The 23,479-nt window shown below is 35.6% G+C and overlaps 1 protein-coding gene across 1 annotated transcript in view; it reads left to right on the top strand.

Annotated features, from left to right (window-relative positions):
* Positions 1-4,073: 4,073 nt before the first annotated feature.
* The window catches only part of LOC149795559 (uncharacterized), a 33,209-nt gene continuing 13,803 nt past the window's right edge, over positions 4,074-23,479 (top strand). Inside the window, exons 1-3 of the mRNA XM_089965386.1 lie at positions 4,074-5,443; positions 15,738-15,917; positions 19,536-19,781. Coding sequence (XP_089821512.1) covers positions 4,243-5,443; positions 15,738-15,917; positions 19,536-19,781 — 1,627 coding nt within the window. The 5' untranslated portion in view covers positions 4,074-4,242. The remainder of the gene's footprint in view (positions 5,444-15,737; positions 15,918-19,535; positions 19,782-23,479) is intronic.

The raw sequence follows: 23,479 nt of genomic DNA, 5'->3' as shown, positions 1-23,479 counted from the left end.
TCCTAAATTCTGTTAACCATTTGTACATTTATCTTGGATATATTTAGTTCATGTATAAAACATTTACACTTGTCAGGGACAAAAAATGCCATGGTAATGTTAAACTTTGAAGACAGAAAATTGAGATGTAAAGATTTTTCGGATGAATTATTGTTTTTATATATTTTGTACTCTCTTTGTAAATGACAACATATACATTAGTGAAATTCAGCATAAATCCTATAATAATGTGCATAATTACCTAATGCATTATTGCATGACAACTTTGGCATATATAACTTAGATAATAACTAGCAAAAACTTAATTTTGTCTGTCAAATTCAATGACTTTAATAGTGAAAATACCATTGCATATGGCCCATGTGATTGGAGATATTGTTTGAAATCTGCACTGATCATTTACAAATGTTGACAGTCTTTGCTTTTGATATTTCTGGCATGTCAACAAACATTTAAGAACAGCTGGAAATAAACTGGACAAATCCACTTTAATTTGCAAGGGAAAAGGAGCTCCTATTTGATAGGTGGTGCTCAGCTGATATTGTTGGTCAAGATCTGATAACCTTCGACACATATATTAGTTGAAGAATTCAAGAAATTGGCATTTTTAGTGATTTCAATATCTGTTTTGATGTGCAAAAGATAACACTTAAAAAATACTGCATGAACATTGTCAACAAGTCTTTCTCTAGTCAGTTATTTGGTAAAAAGAAACCTCATAGTTTCATCCAATTGTCTCCAATTCTCAATCTAGCACAACATTATCAATCAAACTTCTGATAAATCCTTATTTCTTCCTATGTGCACATATTGTAAGCAGAAAGACAGCTATTCCAATTGCTTATATTTGTAAGAGGTCAAGGTCACAGGTCTTCTATTGAAAGCAACATATTGATTGGGTGAAGAAAATAGTTTCATTTATTTTGGAGAATTATCAACTATTCCCTTCAACAGGGTCTTTATTATTGATGATTCTACCAGTCTTATACCTATTAAAATATTCAATGACAGGAGCTTCTCTCAGTCATTTATTATCAGGTACTTTATCTGAGTTTTCTTATAGTGAAAGTATTCTTGTTCAGGGAGTAAAGTGTGACTCTGTAAATGTTCCACTCCTTTGGCATCAAACTTAATCCTAGGACCTGTGACTGTTGGAACAGTTACTTCTTTATTTATTGGCAGTATTCGTATATTGTTAGGCAATGACCCAGCTGGAGATAAAGTAGTGGTTAAGCCATTTGTAACTGATAAGCCTTTTAGATCACAAAGTTGATCCTGTTGAGATTGAGATCCCTGATGTATACCGTGCTTGTGCAGTTCCTAGAGCTATGGCAGAAGGAGCTCTTGAGAATGGTGTCGATCAGGAAATTATTTCTTCGGTTGACACATTTATTGGTAATTTTTTATGAGGTCTCTTTTGCTCCTGGTGTTGAACAAGAGGATGTGTTAATCACAGGATCTCTTTTAACTATTCATTCTCTTTGATTTAATCAAGGTAGCAAAACACTCTGATTAAAATCAAATCTCCACTCTCCCGCGTATAGATGTGATAGCGACCACTTGGGGGTCAAGTTCTGGTGACCATTGTTATTGCCATAATTGCTAATTGTATTGACCATTCAGATGATGTCTTATATCTTGGCGTTTGTGAGACAAAACAGTGTGGCTGAAGAGCGTCAGTGTATGCCAAACGATTTGATTCACTTTCAGAATTTTGATAGACGCATTTTCGTTGGCTAATTCAAAGCTCATTAGAACATGACCCCTAAGGGTCGCTGTCAGATCTTCACGTAGGACGGTGGAGATCTGATTTTAGTCAAAGTTGGTAACAAAATCAAATCGCTCATTGTCCAACACGAACAAAGTCCAGACATCTGGATTTTTTCAGAGGGCTATTAGCGAAACTGAAGCAACACAAGCACCACTCTGATATCTTGTAAAAAATAAAATGCGGTCCTTATATGAATATAGAGACCATCTGAGGTACCCGCTCAGTCAATGAGCTGTCAAACTGTTGTTCCTAAGTCGTATATACAGGAAAGTTTTAGTCTAGTCCACAAAACTCTCTTGGCTGGTCATTTAGGAGTTGATAAAATTTATCACAAGATCTTGAATCATTTGTATCGGCCGAAAATTAAAAGCAATGTTTCTAAATATTGTAGATCTCACACTTGTCAAATGGTAGGAAATTCCAATCAGAAGTACCTAAAGATCATGTACAACACATTTGTGCATCTAATAAACCATTTAGCGGGCTATTATGATAGACTGGGTCTGTCCTTTACCTCAGAGTAAGACAAATGATAAATTGTTCATACTGTCCGCGTTTGCGAACGAGTCCAATATATTTTTGTAGACTGTTTTAGACCCACACATAATCCATCAGTATCAACACAGATTTTGTTTGGGGGGTGGGGTGGATTTATCGGACTAGATTAAGTCCTGCGCATGCTTTGCTGCTTGCATTCAGTGACGAAAATTGAATGGATTCCGGTTATTTTACGCCCTGGGGGATTAATCACTCTATATTTGTTGGTTACACTATTCAATTATGTTTATGTACCACAGGTTCATACTCTAAAAAGTAGTAAATATAAAATTTTTGTCTACCTCATATTGTGCCGTTCTGGTAAATTTCTCAAGTCGCTGCTCCCACTCCTCCAAACCACATTATACATTTCAACTCTCCTTTGTATAATTAAAACTAATTACAGTTACTGTTTTCATTTTTTTTTCTCAGTAAAATATGAATGTTTATCCCATTTTGATAACACAAGACTGCAAATTTGAGAAAGTTGCAGTGTATTTGTGTTGATACTGTTGATGTCATGAAATTGCACTCTCGATGTGTGCCTTTATTGTAATAACTTACCTTTGTTTAGTCATTGAGGCAACAATATATGCTGTCATCTGCCATCTAGCGTCGATATCATTGTAATTTCAGAAACTATTTGGGACGAACGTTCGAGTTAAACTTAAAGTATATCAATACGATATAAATAAGTATGAAGTATATAAATAAAGTTATAATTACCATTTAGACATAGGCTCATATGAATTATAATCGCATTAGAATATTAAAAAGTAATTTTTTAAAAGTTATTGGCACAAAAATTACTTTTTTCCGATGTAGGTACTCAGCCTTAAGCTTGCTCCCAGTTTGTCTTGTTACTTTTTGTAACACGTCACGCCAAATCATTGTGATTCAGCTATCTATAAGAATACCCAGGTGCGTAGCATACATGTTGATTTTCAGCAAGTGAATGGGATAGCAGAGAGAGAGAGAGAGAGAGAGCGAGAGAGAGAGCATATAAATATGTGTACATAGAGCTAAAGATGGGGAGTTTTTTGTTGTTATACGTGTATTTGGTGAGTCCGTCGTTTTGTACATACATCGCGTACGTGCTATTCAGTGTTTAAAAAAAATGGTATAAAATTCCGTCCTCTTGGTTTTTACTATAAACAGTCATCTTTGAGAAATAGTCCATTGCACTTTGCCGTGACTGAAAAACATGTACACAGATTAATTTGTATACATCATCACTTTAGCCTGTTTCTTTAAGGAGGTGAAATTGATTTTGTGCATGTACTGAGGATGAATGTTTATTTAATGACATACGGACTGGAGCCTGAACATGGAAAATATGTTTACTTAATATCGGACACGAAGATGGGGATGTATATTGTTATACTGTGCATATAGGCTAGAGTCCTAATATCTGACCTTCACAGACAAATATGAAACATTAGTCGAATTAGCCGTATTTATGTATCATGTTATCAACGCGGAAAGATTTTAGCTTTATATATTGCCGCTGCACTTATTTACGCTTCAAATAATATATAGCTGTTTTTGTTTTGGTTGTTGTTGTAATGAAATATAATGTGGTAGATGTACCACATGAAGTTGCCATTGCAACATCCAGCAAATGAAAATGTCAATTTGGCCAAAAAGCCAGTTGTCGAAAAGGAGTGGCGCAATGTTAGCGTTATCTTCTCACGGAGAAACTTACTAAAGAAGAAAATTACGTTTACACCGATTTTACCTTAATGCATTGGTACCTTGGGTTGTCGACTGAGTGTTTTAACTGATAACCTCGGGTACCTGAATGCCTATCAAGTAAGACCCGTGAGTCAAGTAAGTAGAAGTAGACAAAATCATCTGATCAGGGTCGCAGACGATTGAAAGACACAACTGAACTGTAGTGGCATTATTTTTTTCCTTTCTGGGGAGGCTGAAGGATGGGAGCATGGTTGAGTTGTTTGAAGTGTCCAACATGTCTACAGAATTCTTATACTCGCAAATTACTTCCTTGTTTACATTCAATTTGTCAGAATTGCTTGGAGAAATGTTTAAAGAATTCAACGGTGTCGGAAGAGAAGGGTTACCAATTTCAGTGCCCCATCTGCTTGAAGATTTTACCAAAGCCGTCACCTGATTTGCTTGTAGAAAAATGGGCCTGGCATTTTCCAGTAAATGCTATTTTGCTGTCCTCGTTACAGGACACGAAAACAAAAGTAGATCAGACATGTGATCCATGTCTGTATGTGGGTAAATCTATTACCGCTACGTCCTACTGCGCCACATGTAAAGAAGTCTTATGTCCGGCCTGTGATGCTGCACATCGTAAGAGCAGAGCTACACGGCAACACATATTCCTTGGACTTGACGAGATTACCGAGCCTGCAGTTGCTGTCACTCTTGCGGTGAGCACGACTTGCACATATCATTGGAATAAAGATGTGGAGTTTTACTGTGTATCACATAACTCTATGTGTTGTTTGGACTGTATTGATTGTCACAGAGGATGTAACGAGATTCTGAAGTTAAAGGAGCATGTTGATAAACTTGTGAAAGCCGATGAACCTTTAAAACTTCAGGAAAGATTGAAGACACTGGAAGATCATCTTGAGAAATTTACTGCAGCAAATGATGAAACTCAACGGGAACTGGAGACTTCTACTGAAGATATAACGACCGAAATTGACAAGTTAATAGTTATGTTAAATGAAGCAAAGTCCAGAATTTCAAAGGAAAGAGAAGACATGTTAGAAGGTGAATCTCGAAAAAGACGCAGTGAAAACCAACAATGCGAGGCTTTGAAGGCAACCCTTAGAGATTTTCATCATCTGCTCGGTGCCGTTGTCAAATACGGTGACAGGCATCAAATGTTAGTAATACTACACAAAGTAAAAGAGAATCTTGCATACTGTGAAAAAACTATCCAAGACTATCACCTTTCGGTTAGACAAGTTGAAGCCAAGCTCAAGCTTAATAAACATTTGATTTCGTTAAGAAAACTGGCAAGTAGCCAGGTTGCAAAGATAGTAGTGGCTGAAAATAAGCTAAAACTTGATCCATGTGTCCATCAAAATTGCGCAATGTGTTCAGATTCGACTGATGAAGGACTACCCTCCACGACAACAACGTCAATAGATTTAGGTAAATGACGTGTCTATATATCTCTCCTGCTCAACTTCAACTGGTAAAGTTAACGGATACTTTTAATATATAAAACGTCATATGTAATTTATAAATATCTTTCTGCATATATTTCTGAACGCATCATAACTCAAACATTACACGACATTTTAGAACGTTTCAAAGCTTTTTTTGAGATTGGTTAACAGATGGAAAAGACTAACGCCACTAGTTTAGAGAGACGTATGAGTGCAGTTGCAAAACACAAGTTGCGTTTCCGACATGATTTTCAGGCTTATTCTGGTGTTGACCGTTCCTAAATGGTGCGCTGTAAGAATAACGAGTAGCACGCAGCTGCGACCACTTAAGCTTCCATTAGAAAGTTGTCTTAAACAACGTAACCAGGTTTTCAGTTTTAGTCTATCAGAGCAAAGAGAAAAATGCATGTCATTTAAGCAAGATATTACAGCTCTTGTCCAAAATCTAAAAGACAGATGTGACCTGCAGTATTAGTTTATTCAGAATTAGAATATAAGTATTAAAAAAAATATAAAAATGTTTAAGAAGATGCTTAAAGATCGATTTTAATTTCACGTGAGAGTTACAAAACGTAAAGAGATTATGAAATTTTGGCATGAGTTTGATTTTTGTGGTTCGCAGTAAGAAATTCGGTAATACGGTGCAAGTTCTGGGATAGGTTCTGATGATTAAAGGACTTGCACGTACTGTTGTGATATAAATAAGTACTCGAGACCAAAAGAACCAGCTCATTTCTTTAAAAAAAAGTGTAGTGGGCTATTAATAGCCGTTCCCCTAGCTTCTGACCAGAACTCAGCCTGTAAATAATGTCAACAATTCGAATTAGCACGCATCGTTTAGCTTCAAGTTTTACCCGTTCATTCGCCGCTAGCAGCCAAGATGCCATCAGAGCAAACTTTAGCACACTTTTTGAGGCAGCACCATTCCGACCATTCCTAGAATGTATAAATGATTAAACTGATTTTAGACTTTCAGTAAAGTAGTTTAAGGTATTCTGGTTCGGGTGTTCGATAAATGAAACAGTAAAAGATTTAATGTACACATATGAGAGACATTATACTTACATTGTTCTCTAAAATATTTGAAATCATTATACTCAGGTTGTGTTCAAGTTCAAAACACATTTTAAGCATTAAATTAAAACTCTCTGTCTCTCTCTGTCTGTTTCTCTGTCTGTCTGTCTGTCTGTCTCTCTCTCTCTCACTCACACACACACACACACACACACACACACACACACTATTCAGCCTAGTAATACATAGTTGAATCAGATCCAACAGAGAAAAGAAACGCAACAAGTAGATCATACACCATCAAATGGTTCCACAGGCAGGACATTTTATTCTCATTGGTAAACAAAGTTAACAAAAGTTTCAACGCAGAACACCCCGGAGGTGGGCTTAGCCTAATTCCATTATGCATGGTATTGGGCGTCTCTGATGCGCATTAATAATATGAAAGGAACCTACAAAATAAAGTCAAACAATTTTGACAAGAGGTTGAAGGTATCGCCAAAATAATTGAGCCAATAAATAAAGCTTTTACTACTTCCTATCGCAGTCCCTATGAAAATCAATTGTATAGTTTCAATGATTTTGTGGAGGCTTGTGCCACACATGGATCTTTATCATTTTAAAGCTCAAATCGGATCCTATCCTGTCTTGGCTTCGTGATTTTCCTCAGAGGAAGTTTGATAGTCACTATTAGCAAGTCATGGTCTCTTCCTATGTCAGCTACTGGGAAGGTGTGTGTTCGGGCAATGTTGACGCTAGACTGGAAGCGCTTCCTTCTCACCAAGATGTAGTCAATCTGGTTGGGGTTTTCTACGATTGGACTATGACAAGTCCATCATTCAGATTGATTGTGGACGCCAAGGGTGTTCGTTAGCACTAGGTTATTGTAGGTGGCAAAGTCCAGGAATTTCTGTTCTGTCTCACTGGTCTATTCATTACAGTATGGACCAACGACTTCTCGCCAATCTGCATGTCTTCGTCTTCCTTGGAGTTCCAGTCTCCTTGGGTGTCAGGTCACTGAGAATTATTTGAAGAGGTTGTAGAACGCATTCACCTCTTCGTCGTCATGATTAGATGTTCGGACATAAACCTCTATGATGGTGATGTTGAAAGAAGATGCCCTCAAGCGGATGGTAATCATCCTGTTATATACTGGTCGACAACCCATAACTGCACTCACAATATCTTTATCTTCCATAAATTCGACTCGCTGCTCATGCTTATCTTCATGTCCACTAAAGAAAACCCTGTGCCATTCACATGTGAATCTCCCTCAAAATTTCTTCCAGCGCACCTCGCAGAATACAAGGATGTCTCATTGGTACCTTCCCATCTTATGGGATTCTCGAGTGTCCCTGCTGGTTTTAATGTCCTGCCATTCCACGTTCCACATACTACTTAAAATGGTGGGACAGTCAAGACAAAATGCTGATGGGAGTTACGCTGCATACCCCTGAACCCCACTCCTATCTGTATAGCATTGCATCAGATTTGGTGTGGGAAATCTTTGAAGAGAGAGGGATTACTTCTTCAGGTTCCATGTTTACAAGAAGTATGTTTCCTCAACATTTGGAAATGAGTTGTGTTATTTGCCAATAAAGGGTACATAGATCGAATCATAGTGTCATTGATTGACGATCTACCCAGGCAACACATCACATCGGTGGTTGCATGCCTCAGGCAACAAGGAGGCACTTGTACTATTTCTCTCTACGTGGAAGCCAGAATCATTATATACTGAGTCAGAAAGAACTACAATACCACTTTGTCACATTCGAGGAACAAAACATATTCTTGCAGACAATTTGTCCAGTAGGGCAAGTTAGTTTTCAACGAATTGTCTCTCCATAAAACAGTCTTAGTGCCCCTCTTCAGTCTGTGTTGGAAGCATATTGTGGACAAGCCCCCGTTCCATGTTTCTTAATTCCAGACCTAAGAGTCAGAGCAATGTACACCTTCAACCTGCTCTAGGGTCGGCTGTTCACTTGTGCATTTCCACCCTTCAGGTTGTTTCTACAGATATTTTCCAAGGTCATGACATGTAGAGCTTTGATTATCCTGATAGCACCTCGTCGCCTCAAAGGTCTTAGTTTAACAACCTCCTGGACCTGAAGTTTGACCAATCCAGGGCATTTTCTCAGTGTATGAAACTCCTGTCACAGCATCAGAGGAATCTTCTTCACGACAGTCCGCAGATTCTACACCTTCAAATTAGTTCTTCTCACTTGATCTGTCAAACATTTTTAAAGTAAGGGTGCCGACTGGATCATCCAGGCTCATAGATGACATACCTCGGGCAGCATGAAGACACTCGTACTCCATTTATATGCATGGACGCCTTATGTGCTTGGCAGAATCAGAAGTTTGTGACATTGCTGAAAAGAAACAAATATCCTTGCAAACAATTGGTCCAGTACATGCATGGTAGTTCTCACAGAATGGTCTCGGTATGAAGTAGTTTAATATTTCATCTTCATTCTATGGGGGAAACGTTTTGTGGACTTGTTTACAATGTAACTGAAGAAAAGCTCCTATTGTATGTCTCCCCAATTCCACACCAAAGAGCCTGAGCAGTGGATACCTTTATCACGTTATGGGATCGGCTCTTTACCTATGTATTGCCAGCTTTCGGTCCTCACTTAGCAGATATTATTACATTCTCTGCAGACACTTACCAATCGCTCATTGATGAAGTTTTCTTGTGTTCTGTGGGCCTTGACAAAACCACATTTTGATTTTTTTGTGAGGCCTCGTTTGAGCGTCAGTGGAGATGTTAACTAAACTACATGCCCTCTGTTTATTGGAGGATGTTTATGGTTAAATCAGAATTATAACTCTTTTATGCCTGCTGGGTTCTCTTGCAAAGAAACCCAAACTTCCCTCAATATTGCTCTCGCTCGTGCGATATCCCCAGTCTCAGTCGTATCGGTGCTAGAGATTATCAGGATTAATATATTTGCCAATGCATATTTAAAAGAGAGAACAAAGAGGTAAAAGCTGCTCTTCCTCCCATTAAAAGGTTCAGTTGATATTTCAGCATCCACCATTCTAGATGTATTTCACTCATCAGCAAGAAAGCTCATTAGTCACTCACTGAAAAAGACCTTTCATATCTGAAACTTAAAGCCCATAAAGTAATTACTGTTGCTACTTCTAAGGCTTTTTTCAGTCATTCATCCATGGGGAATATTATGAACGTTCTATTTTGGCAAATCATACAGCCTTATCCTACCTTAAGTTTTTATCGGACTAGAGCCAATGTTTTGTTCTCTCGGTCTGATACTTGCAGTACAAACAGGGACCCATCCTATAGTTAATTAATAGCAGAAGATGCTTCTCTTTAAGGTGAGTAATTTTGCTCAAATGCAGGTTTTCAGCCTCCCTCCTTACAAATGTAGCTAACCCATTGTGATAGGTAAAATATTACTGATATTAAAATGTAGCTTTTTGGGATAAAACTAAATTTAATTATGCAATTCGTACATGTCTCCATTGGAATACCATCCTCCCCACCCCCGATTCTGCTCTGATGTCCTTCTTTAGTCACATTCCTAGAAAAGAATGAAGAGGCCCAAAGTTTGTGGACAGCTACACTTTTGGTGTAATAAAGAGGTCTATCCATTTTGGGATGAAATGCCCAGGTCAACAAAGTGTGTGGATAACATGCATGCTGGGTAGGAGAGAAGCCTATTCAGTTTGAAGTCAGAAGGTCAAGGGTCAAGGTCACTAACTGAAGAAACGAAATGATTGTTTTCATTAAAATTTAAATTTCATAGTATGGTGTCTTGTTGGTCCTAACTAAAAAGGTACTAATCTGATGTCCAATATAGCTGCCACAGGAGCAGTCTTGAATATCTTCTTACACCTACTCCTCCTGAATGGTACGTCATATTAACATTGGGTTGTCACCAGGAGACTTCACAAGATGTTTTGATAGTTCCAAATTAAAACGGAGCTGATCTGATGTCCAATAAGGCTAACATGGTGGCCATCTTGAAAATCATGTTGCCACTACTTTTAAATGGAAAGCCATCTGTCCGTATGATATCAAAAGTTTGATATTGTTTCTCCTCATAAAATACTTGGACGATTGTGAATTTTATATTATATTCTCTAGTTCGTATTTAAATGCAAATTGTGCTGCACTAACATGAAAATGACAGCAATGTTATGTCTATTATGGCCACCACAGCAGCCATTATTAAGATAGTATCACTATTCCTAAACAAAATGTTTTATTGACACGGGTTTATCACTAGAAGACTTCATATGTTTGTAGGTGCTACATTATAATAGTGTTGCTTACACTTTCAATAGTACATTACTCCTCATTAATGGCTATCTAGATGGTTGATAATGGTACCGATTTGACTCCCAATATGGCCACTACCATTGCCATCTTGAACATTGTTTTATAGCTACGTCTCCTAAACTGGTCCGTCATATGGACATTGTGCTTCCACCAAATGATTTCAAATGTTTAGCTGGTCGTAAATGAAAATAGAGCCAATTTGATATCTAATATGGCAGCAAGTTTGAAAATCTAGCCATCATTACTATTCCAAAACGGAAGGTCAGAATGAGGTTTTTGCCAAAAGACGTCTTAAACTGTTTCGCTGGTTCTTAATTAATCAGTGCTGATCTGATGTCCATTATGGCCACTATGGTGGAAGTTTTGAAAATCTTGTTATTGCTAATCTTCTTAATGGCAAGGCTCAGGAATGAGTGAGTTGCAACAGTTACCTGTCCTCACTGAACTCAGCAATTCTCCACTATACTCCTTACACCGTTACTAAAAAACCATGGGTACCCGATGCATTGTGTGCGTTTGTGTGTGATTTGGATTTTGAACGTAGCTTTAAGAGTTTTTCAGTCATATCGCTATGATGTCTGCAGTGTGGCAGTTTACAGTGATGTCCAGCACTGGGTCATTATGCCGCAAACATGTAGCATCGTGTCCCACCACCCAGTCACATTATCATAATACCAGGCCTACCAATGCTAAGACTAACTGTTTAATGCTGAGCGCATAGCGAGGCAGCTGTTAGTACCATTTGTATACGTCTTTGTTATGGCTCAGCCGGGGTTCGAACCCACGACCACCATACCCGCGGGGGATCCTCTAGCCAATAGGCCACCGTTGCGGTCGGTACATAATGCAAACTTGATACCAAAATGTGTGTGTGTGTGTGTGTGTGTGTGTGTCAGATGCCCATTATGTTGTATTTATTAATATTGATGTTTCACTTGCCTCACGTCACCAGATTTTGTGGGAATGTTCCGCTTTATTAATATATTGCCATTCAGAAGCAAAGAGGTCAGCAGACTTTTATATGAGTTGTTATGTATATATTGTGTTTTTACTTTTGGCACATCTTTGTAGATTGCATATGTGCTACAAATAGGTGTTGAAAGTTTTTAAAATCAATCATTTTTAAATCAACTTTTAAAATATTTTTTTAAAAATTAATGTTGAACCTGTTCAGTCAGGTGGATTCTGTTGTGATGTAGAGTATTGTGACATCAGTCATGCAGGAAGTATTGTGACATGGATCGAGTACTAAATTATAAGCTAAATTGTCATTGTATAACTTAGAGAATTAGATTATTTCTTCAGTTTAATAAATATATTTGGTTTCTCTTCTTTCTGTTACTTTAAGACCATAAAGATGTAACAAACTATGTAATTACCTTTCGCAATAGAAAGATTGGTAACTTCCATTTGAATGGATTCCATCTGAATTTACACCAACTTTCATGCTAAATGATCCATTTGAGTCAAAACTCCATTCTAGAGAGCTACTCAACAGTGCAATAGAAGGCAAGATTGCTGATTGGCCAAACAGATTAGGACATTCCTACGTCATTACCCTAATTATATTTTGACCAGTCAGCTATTGTGGCTGCATTATGTGCTTTATAGGTTACTGGGGCATGCACTGTGTTAAAATTGGTGGAAATGGGCTGAGACACTGATAGTACTTCTTTTGAATGTAAATGGCAACATTTGTCTCGTAAAAACTAATTGCCCAAGTCCACGGAAAACAGTTTCTAAACAGTTTCTTCACCTTAGCAGTTTTATCATTTTAGCATTTATTTGTCAGTTACCCAGCGGCTCCTGCAAAAATCAAAACCAATCAGTCAATTTGTTTACATGCAGATGCATGCGTATTCCTTAGCAGTTCTTGGCAGGTATTTAAATCTTACCACTACGTAGGCATTTTTTAGGCAGTTATTTTACCCGAAATATTTAAATTTAACTGTTAAGTACAATAATATTAATAGCAGGGTGGAGAAATTAAACGAAACTACCAAACAACTGCTAAAATAACTGCTACTAAACTGCTTTGTATACTGTTACAGACTGCTAGGAAAGCTGCTAATGTGAATTCATTTTGATGTAGAATTTATCGAAAACAAATAAAACAAGCTTGTATGATGTCCAGTCACACAGAATAAACCTATAAAACACCCCTAGTGAAAATATGACTAAAATTTCGCTTAAATTTCATTAATGTCCCAGTGAAAATTCACTAAAATTATTACGAAAATATTAGTGAAATTTCATTGATAGTCTTGGCGAGATCTCACAATGTTTTGACTAAATTTTGATGAGATCTCGCTAAACTTTCACAAAAATTCTGACTAAATTATTCAGTGAAATTTCATTGTAATACAAGCGAAATTTGAGCTCACTTGTGTTGCACTGAAATTTCAGTAATGTTTGATTGACGTTTCAAAAAGGATGCAAATGAAATAATGTCTAAGAAACATATATCTTTCTTTAATAACCAGTGTAATGTTTAAATATATGCAAAACAAACTTATAAAGCTGTTAATGAATGAAATATGCGACATAGTGGTCTTGTGCACACTGAGATTGATGCCATTGTGATTGCCTGAGTGAGGCCTCTGTAAGCATGCGCGACAAAACGTGATCATTATATACGTTGATTGTACTCACAATTCTAACACAGTATTTTACTAATAGAAATACATATGCAAACTGAATTACGATAAATCCCTTTGAGTGCTCGACATGAGAAAATTGGAGTACCCCAATTTTGTTCACAATGTGCTATCAATCTCATGCAACTTCTCAACAGTTTACGCATGTACCCAGCCCCACGTAATTGCATGTTAATGGTGTCATTATCATAATGCATGCTTCGTCGGCTGTTGTACTTTACTCAGAGACTGATAAAATGGTAATAAAAGCATTTTAGAGATGTTTTAAAAAGTTTTAAATCATGCTATAACTTAAATAAGGCAGTGATTTATTGTATTTAATAATTCACTGCTTGTTGTTCAGATGCGTAGAAATATACTTCTTTAGAATCTGAACACCAAGTAGTGAATTATTACATGATACAATACTGCCATGGGTAAGTTAGTTCTCCAGTAATAAGTAGCCGAGGACTGGACACTAGTGAAGTATAGTACTACGGTACTACCAGTTTATTGTGACATACTCCCGGGCCCGTGGTAATATTGTTAATATAAGTCCATGTTAACATCGGGGGTGGGGGGTGGGGGGCTTAGACAAACATAAATATTCACATGCAAGAGAAAAATTGTATGGCATGACATGTCGTCGGTGAGACGGATTTAAAATGACGGGAAAAAAAAAACATAATGGAAATTGTTATAAAATGAAGACAAAATTAGTTGGAAATGCACTTGTATATTGACAATTTACAGATATGTTACCGTTGTGCAATACAATCCATAATGCGTTAATTACTGCCTATGAATATGTAAAATTCACGAATTGGAGCATAGGTCACATGTTAGAAGATTCATATATCGGTCAATTTCCATTAAAAAACACAAAAATAAACATAAATCAAACAGAAAGGTTTGTCCTCATTTGATCTGTGTCCCATTGTCAACAAATACGTGTCACTAACAGTTTCCTGCTGTATTTATTATAGCCAGTGACACTTTGCTGTATAATTGTTGTTACATGTTACATGTACTTAAAATGGCCTCGATTTTGGTCTGCCTGAGACAAACGTAATAATCTTGCTAGGGGATGAGGATATGAATAAAAACCTAACAAGTGAAAAATTGTCACAAACATTTTTGCGAGATGTCTTCTGGCCAGACATTTAGTTTCAAGTGATTGTAAATTTAATTTGCGTATTATGTCGTCGTTCATAGCCATCATAAACATAAATTAGTTTTGTTTTCCTGCAAAAAAGGGAAACTTTCACGGCACAATGAACATATATTCATGTTCATTGCTTTTATTCAAATTTGGTGCTGATTTCATTGATGAAGGGTGAATTATATTTTTTTTTGAAGATTGTACTTGTCTTGCTTTGTTAATGTGACGGCAACATCACATAATTGTAGAACAAAATCGATGTCCTACACACACACACACACACACACACACACACACACACACACATATATATATATATATATATATATATATATATATATATATATAATTAAAGTAAAAGTTGACATTAGTTTTCATCAAAGCGTTTAAAAATTTTAAAAATGATGTGAATAATCTATCAGATAGGATCGTTATTAAATAAATACATAGGTAGGAAAAAGAATTTAAACTATTTATCAAAACACAAGAGACGATTGTTTATTCAAATGTTTACAGCTATCATTCTATATATAGTTTACCCACAGATTATTTGTTTACTTTCCTTGCATTTGGCATCTGTCTGCTGGCTGTGAATGCAGTCTGGTTACCTCTTGGGTCTGTAATTCTTCTAAATGTATGTGAATATGAAAGACATACGTTTCTTACACAGTCTTTCTAATATAATTTTTAGATGCATTTATTTGATTAAAGATTATTCTTTGCATGTCAGTATTGATCGTGTACAATCAAACTTGTCTTAAGAAATCACCTCTTTGCAAATACATCATGGTCTCTCAAGACAGGTGGTGTTTCATTAGCGGTCATTTCACTAAGTAACTGATTAATGTTGTACACCTTTACTCTGTTTTCTAAAGACAGCCAGTTTAAAATCTGTTTTCTCAAGACAACCAGTTTAAAATCTGTTTTTTCAAGACAGCTAGTTTAAAATCTGTTTTCTCAAGACAGCCAGTTTAAAATCTGTTTTCTCAAGACAGCCTTTCTTTTGCAATAGTCATTTCTCAAGATAGGTTTTGTTTTTACTTTATTATTAACCCGTATTATCTGTGTAGCATGATCTGAACATTAAAAACTATATTTTGTGTAGTACATGTATTTGGTTCAGTCTTTTAAAAACTCTTTTACATCATTGCAGATGAAACCAAGAGTAAACCCCAAAAGATGATCCGAGTCCAGGGTTTACCAAAGGATATTTCTCAGGAATCTCTGGAGCTGTTCTTCGAGAATAAAAAGAGGTGTGGTGGTGGAGATATAGAGATTCTGGAATGGGGGAGAAATAAGAGTGAAGTTTTTATCACATTCAAAGATCCCTCAGGTCAGATTGTTTCCTCTCTGTACTTTTATCACATTCAAAGATCCCTCAGGTCAGATTCTTTCCTCTCTGTACCTTAATCACATTCAAAGATCCCTCAGGTCAGATTGTTTCCTCTCTGTACTTTTATCACATACAAAGATCCATCAGGTCAGATTGTTTCCTCTCTGTACTTTTATCACATTCAAAGATCTCTCAGGTCAGATTGTTTCATCTCTGTACTTTTATCATGTTTATTTAGTTAATGTAATAATTTACCCTTCAGAACAAAATGGACAATGCTTTCAATAAAAAAAAGTTATAAACCCAATAATTGTACAATAATTTTATGGAAATATGTTCTAAAATTGGCAGTTGAAACAAAGAGGCATATTATTAGATTCTAAAATTAATTTTACTGGCAAACTTTCAGTTGGGCTCTTATTCTTACCTTGATAAAAGTTGTTATTGTTCCCAAAAATTTGAACAGTTTCAAGAACTATGACTCAAACGGTTTGTTGATACCAGTAATAGTGCTCATTTTGAATAGTCAATTAGTCTTATAAACAGGCTTTACATTACACAGTTAAATTTATTTAAATATGCAAGGTTTTTGTTTGGAAACAAATTGAAATCAATTTAAGATTTACATATTTTTCCACAAATCAAATATTGGGGATATTAGCATTGTCAAAGAATTAAATTTTATTTGTTATACATTAAATTGCTTCTGCTTGTTCTGCTCTGTTGTGCAAGTTCACATCTGGCCACATAATTTCACAAGGATTCATTTATACATAGTGATCACATTGTCTGGCTTTCTATTGGAATCTCTTGTATGTGGTTATTGCTTGACAGGGACCATACTCTGCAAAGAGGTCAATTCTCTTTATAGATGGCTGCGTGTTAAGAGTCATATCGAGATCATTTAACCTTTAAAGGGGTTGGCATGGCAGTGCCATCTGTAGAAGTCCCATTGACTGTGCTTGCCATGGCATTGCTTTTTTTCAGGTATAAGCAAGTGTTTACATACACAGGTACTCCAGCTTTACATAAATGGTTGTGGAAGTAAATTTGCATGGAATATGCATGCTATCATAGTTTTACCATGGATTTTGCAAAGACGTTTTACAAAAACTTGGTTAAAACATGTGCTGATAAGCTTGAACACTCAAAATGGCTGACTCCGAACATGATTTATCTTCACATACATTATTGTGGCATGTCCTGACTGATGATATTGATGATGTGAATGATTTTGAAAGAACAGGGAAAGTGATACAGGAATTTACAGTAAATGATTTCAAGCTAAAAATGATGGTGAATATGAGTTTGATGTACATGGACAGAAATAGATGACTTGAAGAGCAACAGTATTTCAAAATGAAATGTAGAAATGTAGAAGACCACGTCTATAGACCATCTTCCTTCAGGATGTGGGTCAGATAAGGCATGGGCAACTTCCTTCAGGATGTGGGCCAGATAAGGCATGGGCAACTTTCTTCAGGATGTGGGCCAGATAAGGCATGGGCAACTTCCTTCATGATGTGGGCCAGATAAGGTATGGGCAACTTTCTTCAGGATGTGGGTCAGATAAGGCATGGTTAACTTCCTTCAGAATGTGCCAGATAAGGCATGGGCAACTTCCTTCAGGATGTGGGCCAGATAAAGCATGGGCAACTTCCTTCAGGATGTGGGCCAGATAAGGCATGGTTAACTTCCTTCAGAATGTGGGCCAGATAAGGCATGGGCAACTTTCTTCAGTATGTGGGTCAGATAAGGCATGGTTAACTTCCTTCAGGATATGGGTCAGATAAGGCATGGGCAGCTTCCTTCAGGATGTGGGCGAGATAAGGCATGGGCAACTTCCTTCATGATGTGGGTCAGATAAAGCATGGGCAACTTCCTTCAGGATGGGGGCCAGATAAGGCATGGGCAACTTTCTTCAGGATGTGGGCGAGATAAGGCATGGGCAACTTCCTTCATGATGTGGGCCAGATAAGGCATGGGCAACTTTCTTCAGGATGTGGGTCAGATAAGGCATGGGCAACTTCCTTCATGATGTGGGCCAGATAAGGCATGGGCAACTTTCTTCAGGATGTGGGTCAGATAAGACATGGTTAACTTCCTTCAGAATGTGGGCCAGATAAGGCATGGGCAACTTCCTTCAGGATGTGGGCCAGATAAAGCATGGGCAACTTCCTTCAGGATGTGGGCCAGATAAGGCATGGTTAACTTCCTTCAGAATGTGGGCCAGATAAGGCATGGGCAACTTCCTTCAGGATGTGGGCCAGATAAGGCATGGGCAACTTTCTTCAGTATGTGGGTCAGATAAGGCATGGTTAACTTCCTTCAGGATGTGGGCCAGATAAGGCATGGGCAACTTCCTTCAGGATGTGGGCCAGATAAAGCATGGGCAACTTCCTTCATGATGTGGGCCAGATAAAGCATGGGCAACTTCCTTCAGGATGTGGGCCAGATAAGGCATGGGCAACTTCCTTCAGGATGTGGGCCAGATAAGGCATGGGCAACTTCCTTCAGGATGTGGGCCAGATAGGGCATGGGCAACTTCCTGAATCTGGATGTGGGCCAGATAAGTGACTTTGAAAGTCACTCTATATGATGTAACTTAATGGATAAAACTGGAAGTCACGGGGCATATTCAACCAACAGAACTTATTTCCCCACCCCTGCTATAAACTATTTACTGCTATTTCTATATGATGAGTTCTGCATTAGCATGTTCATATGACAAATGAATCATTATGTAGATTACATGATTAAAATGGGGCAGACTTGATTCAAAACATCTGCATAGAAAATGAAGGCCTATCTTACATGACATATTGAAACTCGTTTGCTTAGGTTTTGTGTCCAAGGGTTTGGTACATAAATATGCTATTAAGTTTTACATCGAAGCTGAGTACATGATGTCACCCCATACTTAGGAAACATTGAGTGTGGCTATATTTCTTAATATCATAAGGTAATTGCACCTGAACAAGTAATGTTCAACTTGACAGTACAACTATAACTCATGGTGTTCCTGAAGTGGAGGTTTTATTATCTGTTGCCTACTCTACACCTGTCATTCTTGACAACTTGGATATAAGTATGTTACAGACAGACAAGTATTTCACTGAGCCACAAAGGAATAGAGTATTTTTGGGACTAATCATGGTTTTCTTATTAAAAATGAAACCAAATTACCCATTAAAAATGAAACCAAATTATACATTAAAAATGAAACCAAATTATACATTACACAAGCAAAACACATACAAAATACACATTAAATGCAAAGATAATTTGTAATTTTACATGTATTTACAACTATATTTGCAAATGTAATAAAGTTCCAAATGTGAATCCAATCTTCAACAATCATATTTCATACAGGATTTGTGTATCATGTTATGTGCAGTAATCAAAACACAGGTGATTTAGAAAAAGAATGAAATGTACATTTTTTCTGAAGCAATTCAGCATTATAGGATCTAATTGCACTTCTGTAACAAGACTATTAAACACATTAAGGGTTCATACGTCAGTTAGATATAAAAATCTTATCTATTATATAACTTAAGAAAACTAATTACTTACACAATTTTAATAACTGTTTTTTCTTTCTTTAAATTTCAGTTGTGCAAAGTGTGTTGGAGAAACAAAAGGAAGAAGCATTCCACTTGGAGAAGATGAAGCTGACAGTTCAGGAATATGTACATCCCCCTCTAGATCCCTTTAGACTTTTCCTGAAAAATCTTAGCTCCCGAGTAACAAAAGATGGCTTGTCTCTCTATCTAGAGCCCCGCTGTGCAGCAACACCAACTGAGATTCTGTTTGGAAGAGTACCAGGAACAGCTTTGGTTACCTTTTCTGAACTGCCAGGTATGCAATAATAATGTCACCTTTGCCCTGGTTGGAAATGGTGCTGATATTAGGTTTAATATGGCTACCACAGTGGCATGGTTGAAAATCTTGTTGTCACAGAAAGACTTCTTATAGTGTTTTGTTAATCTTTAATTAAAATGATGCTGATCTGACATCCAATATGTGGTCATCTTGAACATGATATTTCAGCTGCTGCTCTTAAAGGCAATGTCATTATAAAATGGGGTTTTCATTAAAAAAAAAAGTTTTTATTATGTCTACTTTGTCTTCAATGAAAATGACTAACCCTCATTATGACCATCATTGGTAACTATCTTCCGAATGAGCATCTATATCAACATGGGACTTTCACCAACATGACACCTAGTTGGTCTCAAAGAACAATGGTGCCAGTCATACTTCTAATATGGTAAAGCCATGATGACCATCTTAAAAGTTTGGCTTTTACTACCCTCCTGACTTCTAATGATGTCTACTTTGTCTGAAATGAAAATGATGCCAAGCTGATATCCAGTGTGTGAACCACAGCAGCTGGTTCAAAAATTGTTTTATTGTTAATGAATATCAGAGACAGTTTCACCATTTAATAGTTAAAAGGAAGAAATGGTCACATCTTGTGTTCCTGTACATTCTTACACCCACTAGAGAGTCAGTTTCATCAAGAGACACATGTTTTGAAATTATTTGCTTAACATGTTTCCACAAAAGAAATATATACAGCACTACCTAAAATACAACTTCTATTCCAGCTTCTGTGTTTTACTTCTGTGCTAAGCATGTATTAGCTTTCTCATAGACCTAGTGCTTATTTGTAGACTATGCTGAGAACATGATGCTGTATTCTTTTGCAACAGTTCATAAAAAAAATGTACTTACTATTGCAAGCTTGGTTACCAACGAATTTAATACATGTATTACCCAATGAATTTAATACATGTATTACCCAATGAATTTAGTACATGTATTACCCAATGAATTTAAAACATGTATTATCCAATGAATTTAATACACGTATTACCCAATGAATTTAATGCATGTATTACCCAATGAATTTAATACATGTATTATCCAATGAATTTAATACACGTATTACCCAATGAATTTAATACATGTATTACCCAATGAATTTAATACATGTATTACTCAATGAATTTAGTACATGTATTACTCAATGAATTTAATACATGTATTACCCAATGAATTTAATACATGTATTACTCAATGAATTTAGTACATGTATTACCCAATGAATTTAGTACATGTATTACCCAATGAATTTAGTACATGTATTACCCAATGAATTTAGTACATGTATTACCCAATGAAATTAATATATGTATTACTCAATGAATTTAATACATGTATTACCCAATGAATTTAATACATGTATTACTCAATGAATTTAGTACACGTATTACCAATGAATTTAGTACATGTATTACCCAATGAATTTAATGCATGTATTACCCAATGAATTTAGTACATGTATTACCCAATGAATTTAATACTTGTATTACCCAATGAATTTAGTACTTGTATTACCCAATGAATTTAATACTTGTATTACCCAATGAATTTAATACATGTATTACTCAATGAATTTAAAACATGTATTATCCAATGAATTTAGTACATGTATTACCCAATGAATTTAGTACATGTATTACCCAGTGAATTTAATACATGTATTACTCAATGAATTTAAAACATGTATTATCCAATGAATTTAGTACATGTATTACCCAATGATTTTAATACATGTATTACCCAGTGAATTTAATACATGTATTACTCAATGAATTTAGTACATGTATTACCCAATGAATTTAGTACATGTATTACCGAATGAATTTAATACATGTATTACCCAATGAATTTAATACATGTATTACTCAATGAATTTAGTACATGTATTACCCAATGAATTTAGTACATGTATTACCCAATGAATTTAGTACATGTATTACCCAATGAATTTAGTACATGTATTACCCAATGAATTTAATACACGTATTACCCAATGAAATTAATAGATGTATTACCCAATGAATTTAATACATGTATTACCCAATGAATTTAATACATGTATTACTCAATGAATTTAGTACATGTATTATCCAATGAATTTAGTACATGTATTACCCAATGAATTTAATACATGTATTACCCAATGAATTTAATACATGTATTACTCAATGAATTTAGTACATGTATTACCCAATGAATTTAGTACATGTATTACCCAATGAATTTAGTACATGTATTACCCAATGAATTTAATACATGTATTACCCAATGAAATTAATATATGTATTACTCAATGAATTTAATACACGTATTACCCAATGAATTTAATACATGTATTACTCAATGAATTTAGTACATGTATTACCCAATGAATTTAATACATGTATTACCCGATGAATTTAATACATGTATTACTCAATGAATTTAGTACATGTATTACCCAATGAATTTAATACATGTATTACCCAATGAATTTAATACATGTATTACCCAATGAATTTAATACATGTATTACTCAATGAATTTAGTACACGTATTACCCAATGAATTTAGTACATGTATTACCCAATGAATTTAATGCATGTATTACCCAATGAATTTAGTACATGTATTACCCAATGAATTTAGTACATGTATTACCCAATGAATTTAGAACATGTATTACCCAATGAATTTAATGCATGTATTACCCAATGAATTTAGTACATGTATTACCCAATGAATTTAATACTTGTATTACCCAATGAATTTAGTACTTGTATTACCCAATGAATTTAATACTTGTATTACCCAATGAATTTAATACATGTATTACTCAATGAATTTAAAACATATATTATCCAATGAATTTAGTACATGTATTACCCAATGAATTTAGTACATGTATTACCCAGTGAATTTAATACATGTATTACTCAATGAATTTAAAACATGTATTATCCAATGAATTTAGTACATGTATTACCCAATGATTTTAATACATGTATTACCCAGTGAATTTAATACATGTATTACTCAATGAATTTAGTACATGTATTACCCAATGAATTTAGTACATGTATTACCCAATGAATTTAATACATGTATTACTCAATGAATTTAGTACATGTATTACCCAATCAATTTAGTACATGTATTACCCAATGAGTTTAGTACATGTATTACCCAATGAATTTAATACACGTATTACCCAATGAAATTAATATATGTATTACCCAATGAATTTAATACATGCATTACCCAATGAATTTAATACATGTATTACTCAGTGAATTTAGTACATGTATTACCCAATAAATTTAGTACATGTATTACCCAATGAATTTAATACATGTATTACCCAATGAATTTAGTACATGTATTACTCAATGAATTTAGTACATGTATTACCCAATGAATTTAGTACATGTATTACCCAATGAATTTAGTACATGTATTACCCAATGAATTTAATACATGTATTACCCAATGAATTTAGTACATGTATTACCCAATGAATTTAGTACATGTATTACCCAATGAATTTAGTACATGTATTACCCAATGAATTTAGTACATGTATTACCCAATGATTTTAATACACGTATTACCCAATGAAATTAATATATGTATTACCCAATGAATTTAATACATGTATTACCCAATGAATTTAATACATGTATTACTCA

This window comes from Sinohyriopsis cumingii, chromosome 7 (assembly GCF_028554795.1).
Source record: "Sinohyriopsis cumingii isolate HCF-2022 chromosome 7, ASM2855479v2, whole genome shotgun sequence".
Taxonomy (NCBI): Eukaryota; Metazoa; Mollusca; class Bivalvia; order Unionida; family Unionidae; genus Sinohyriopsis; species Sinohyriopsis cumingii.
The sequence above is the reverse complement of the archived record's forward strand: the minus strand, read 5'-3'. Positions and strand labels throughout refer to the sequence as shown.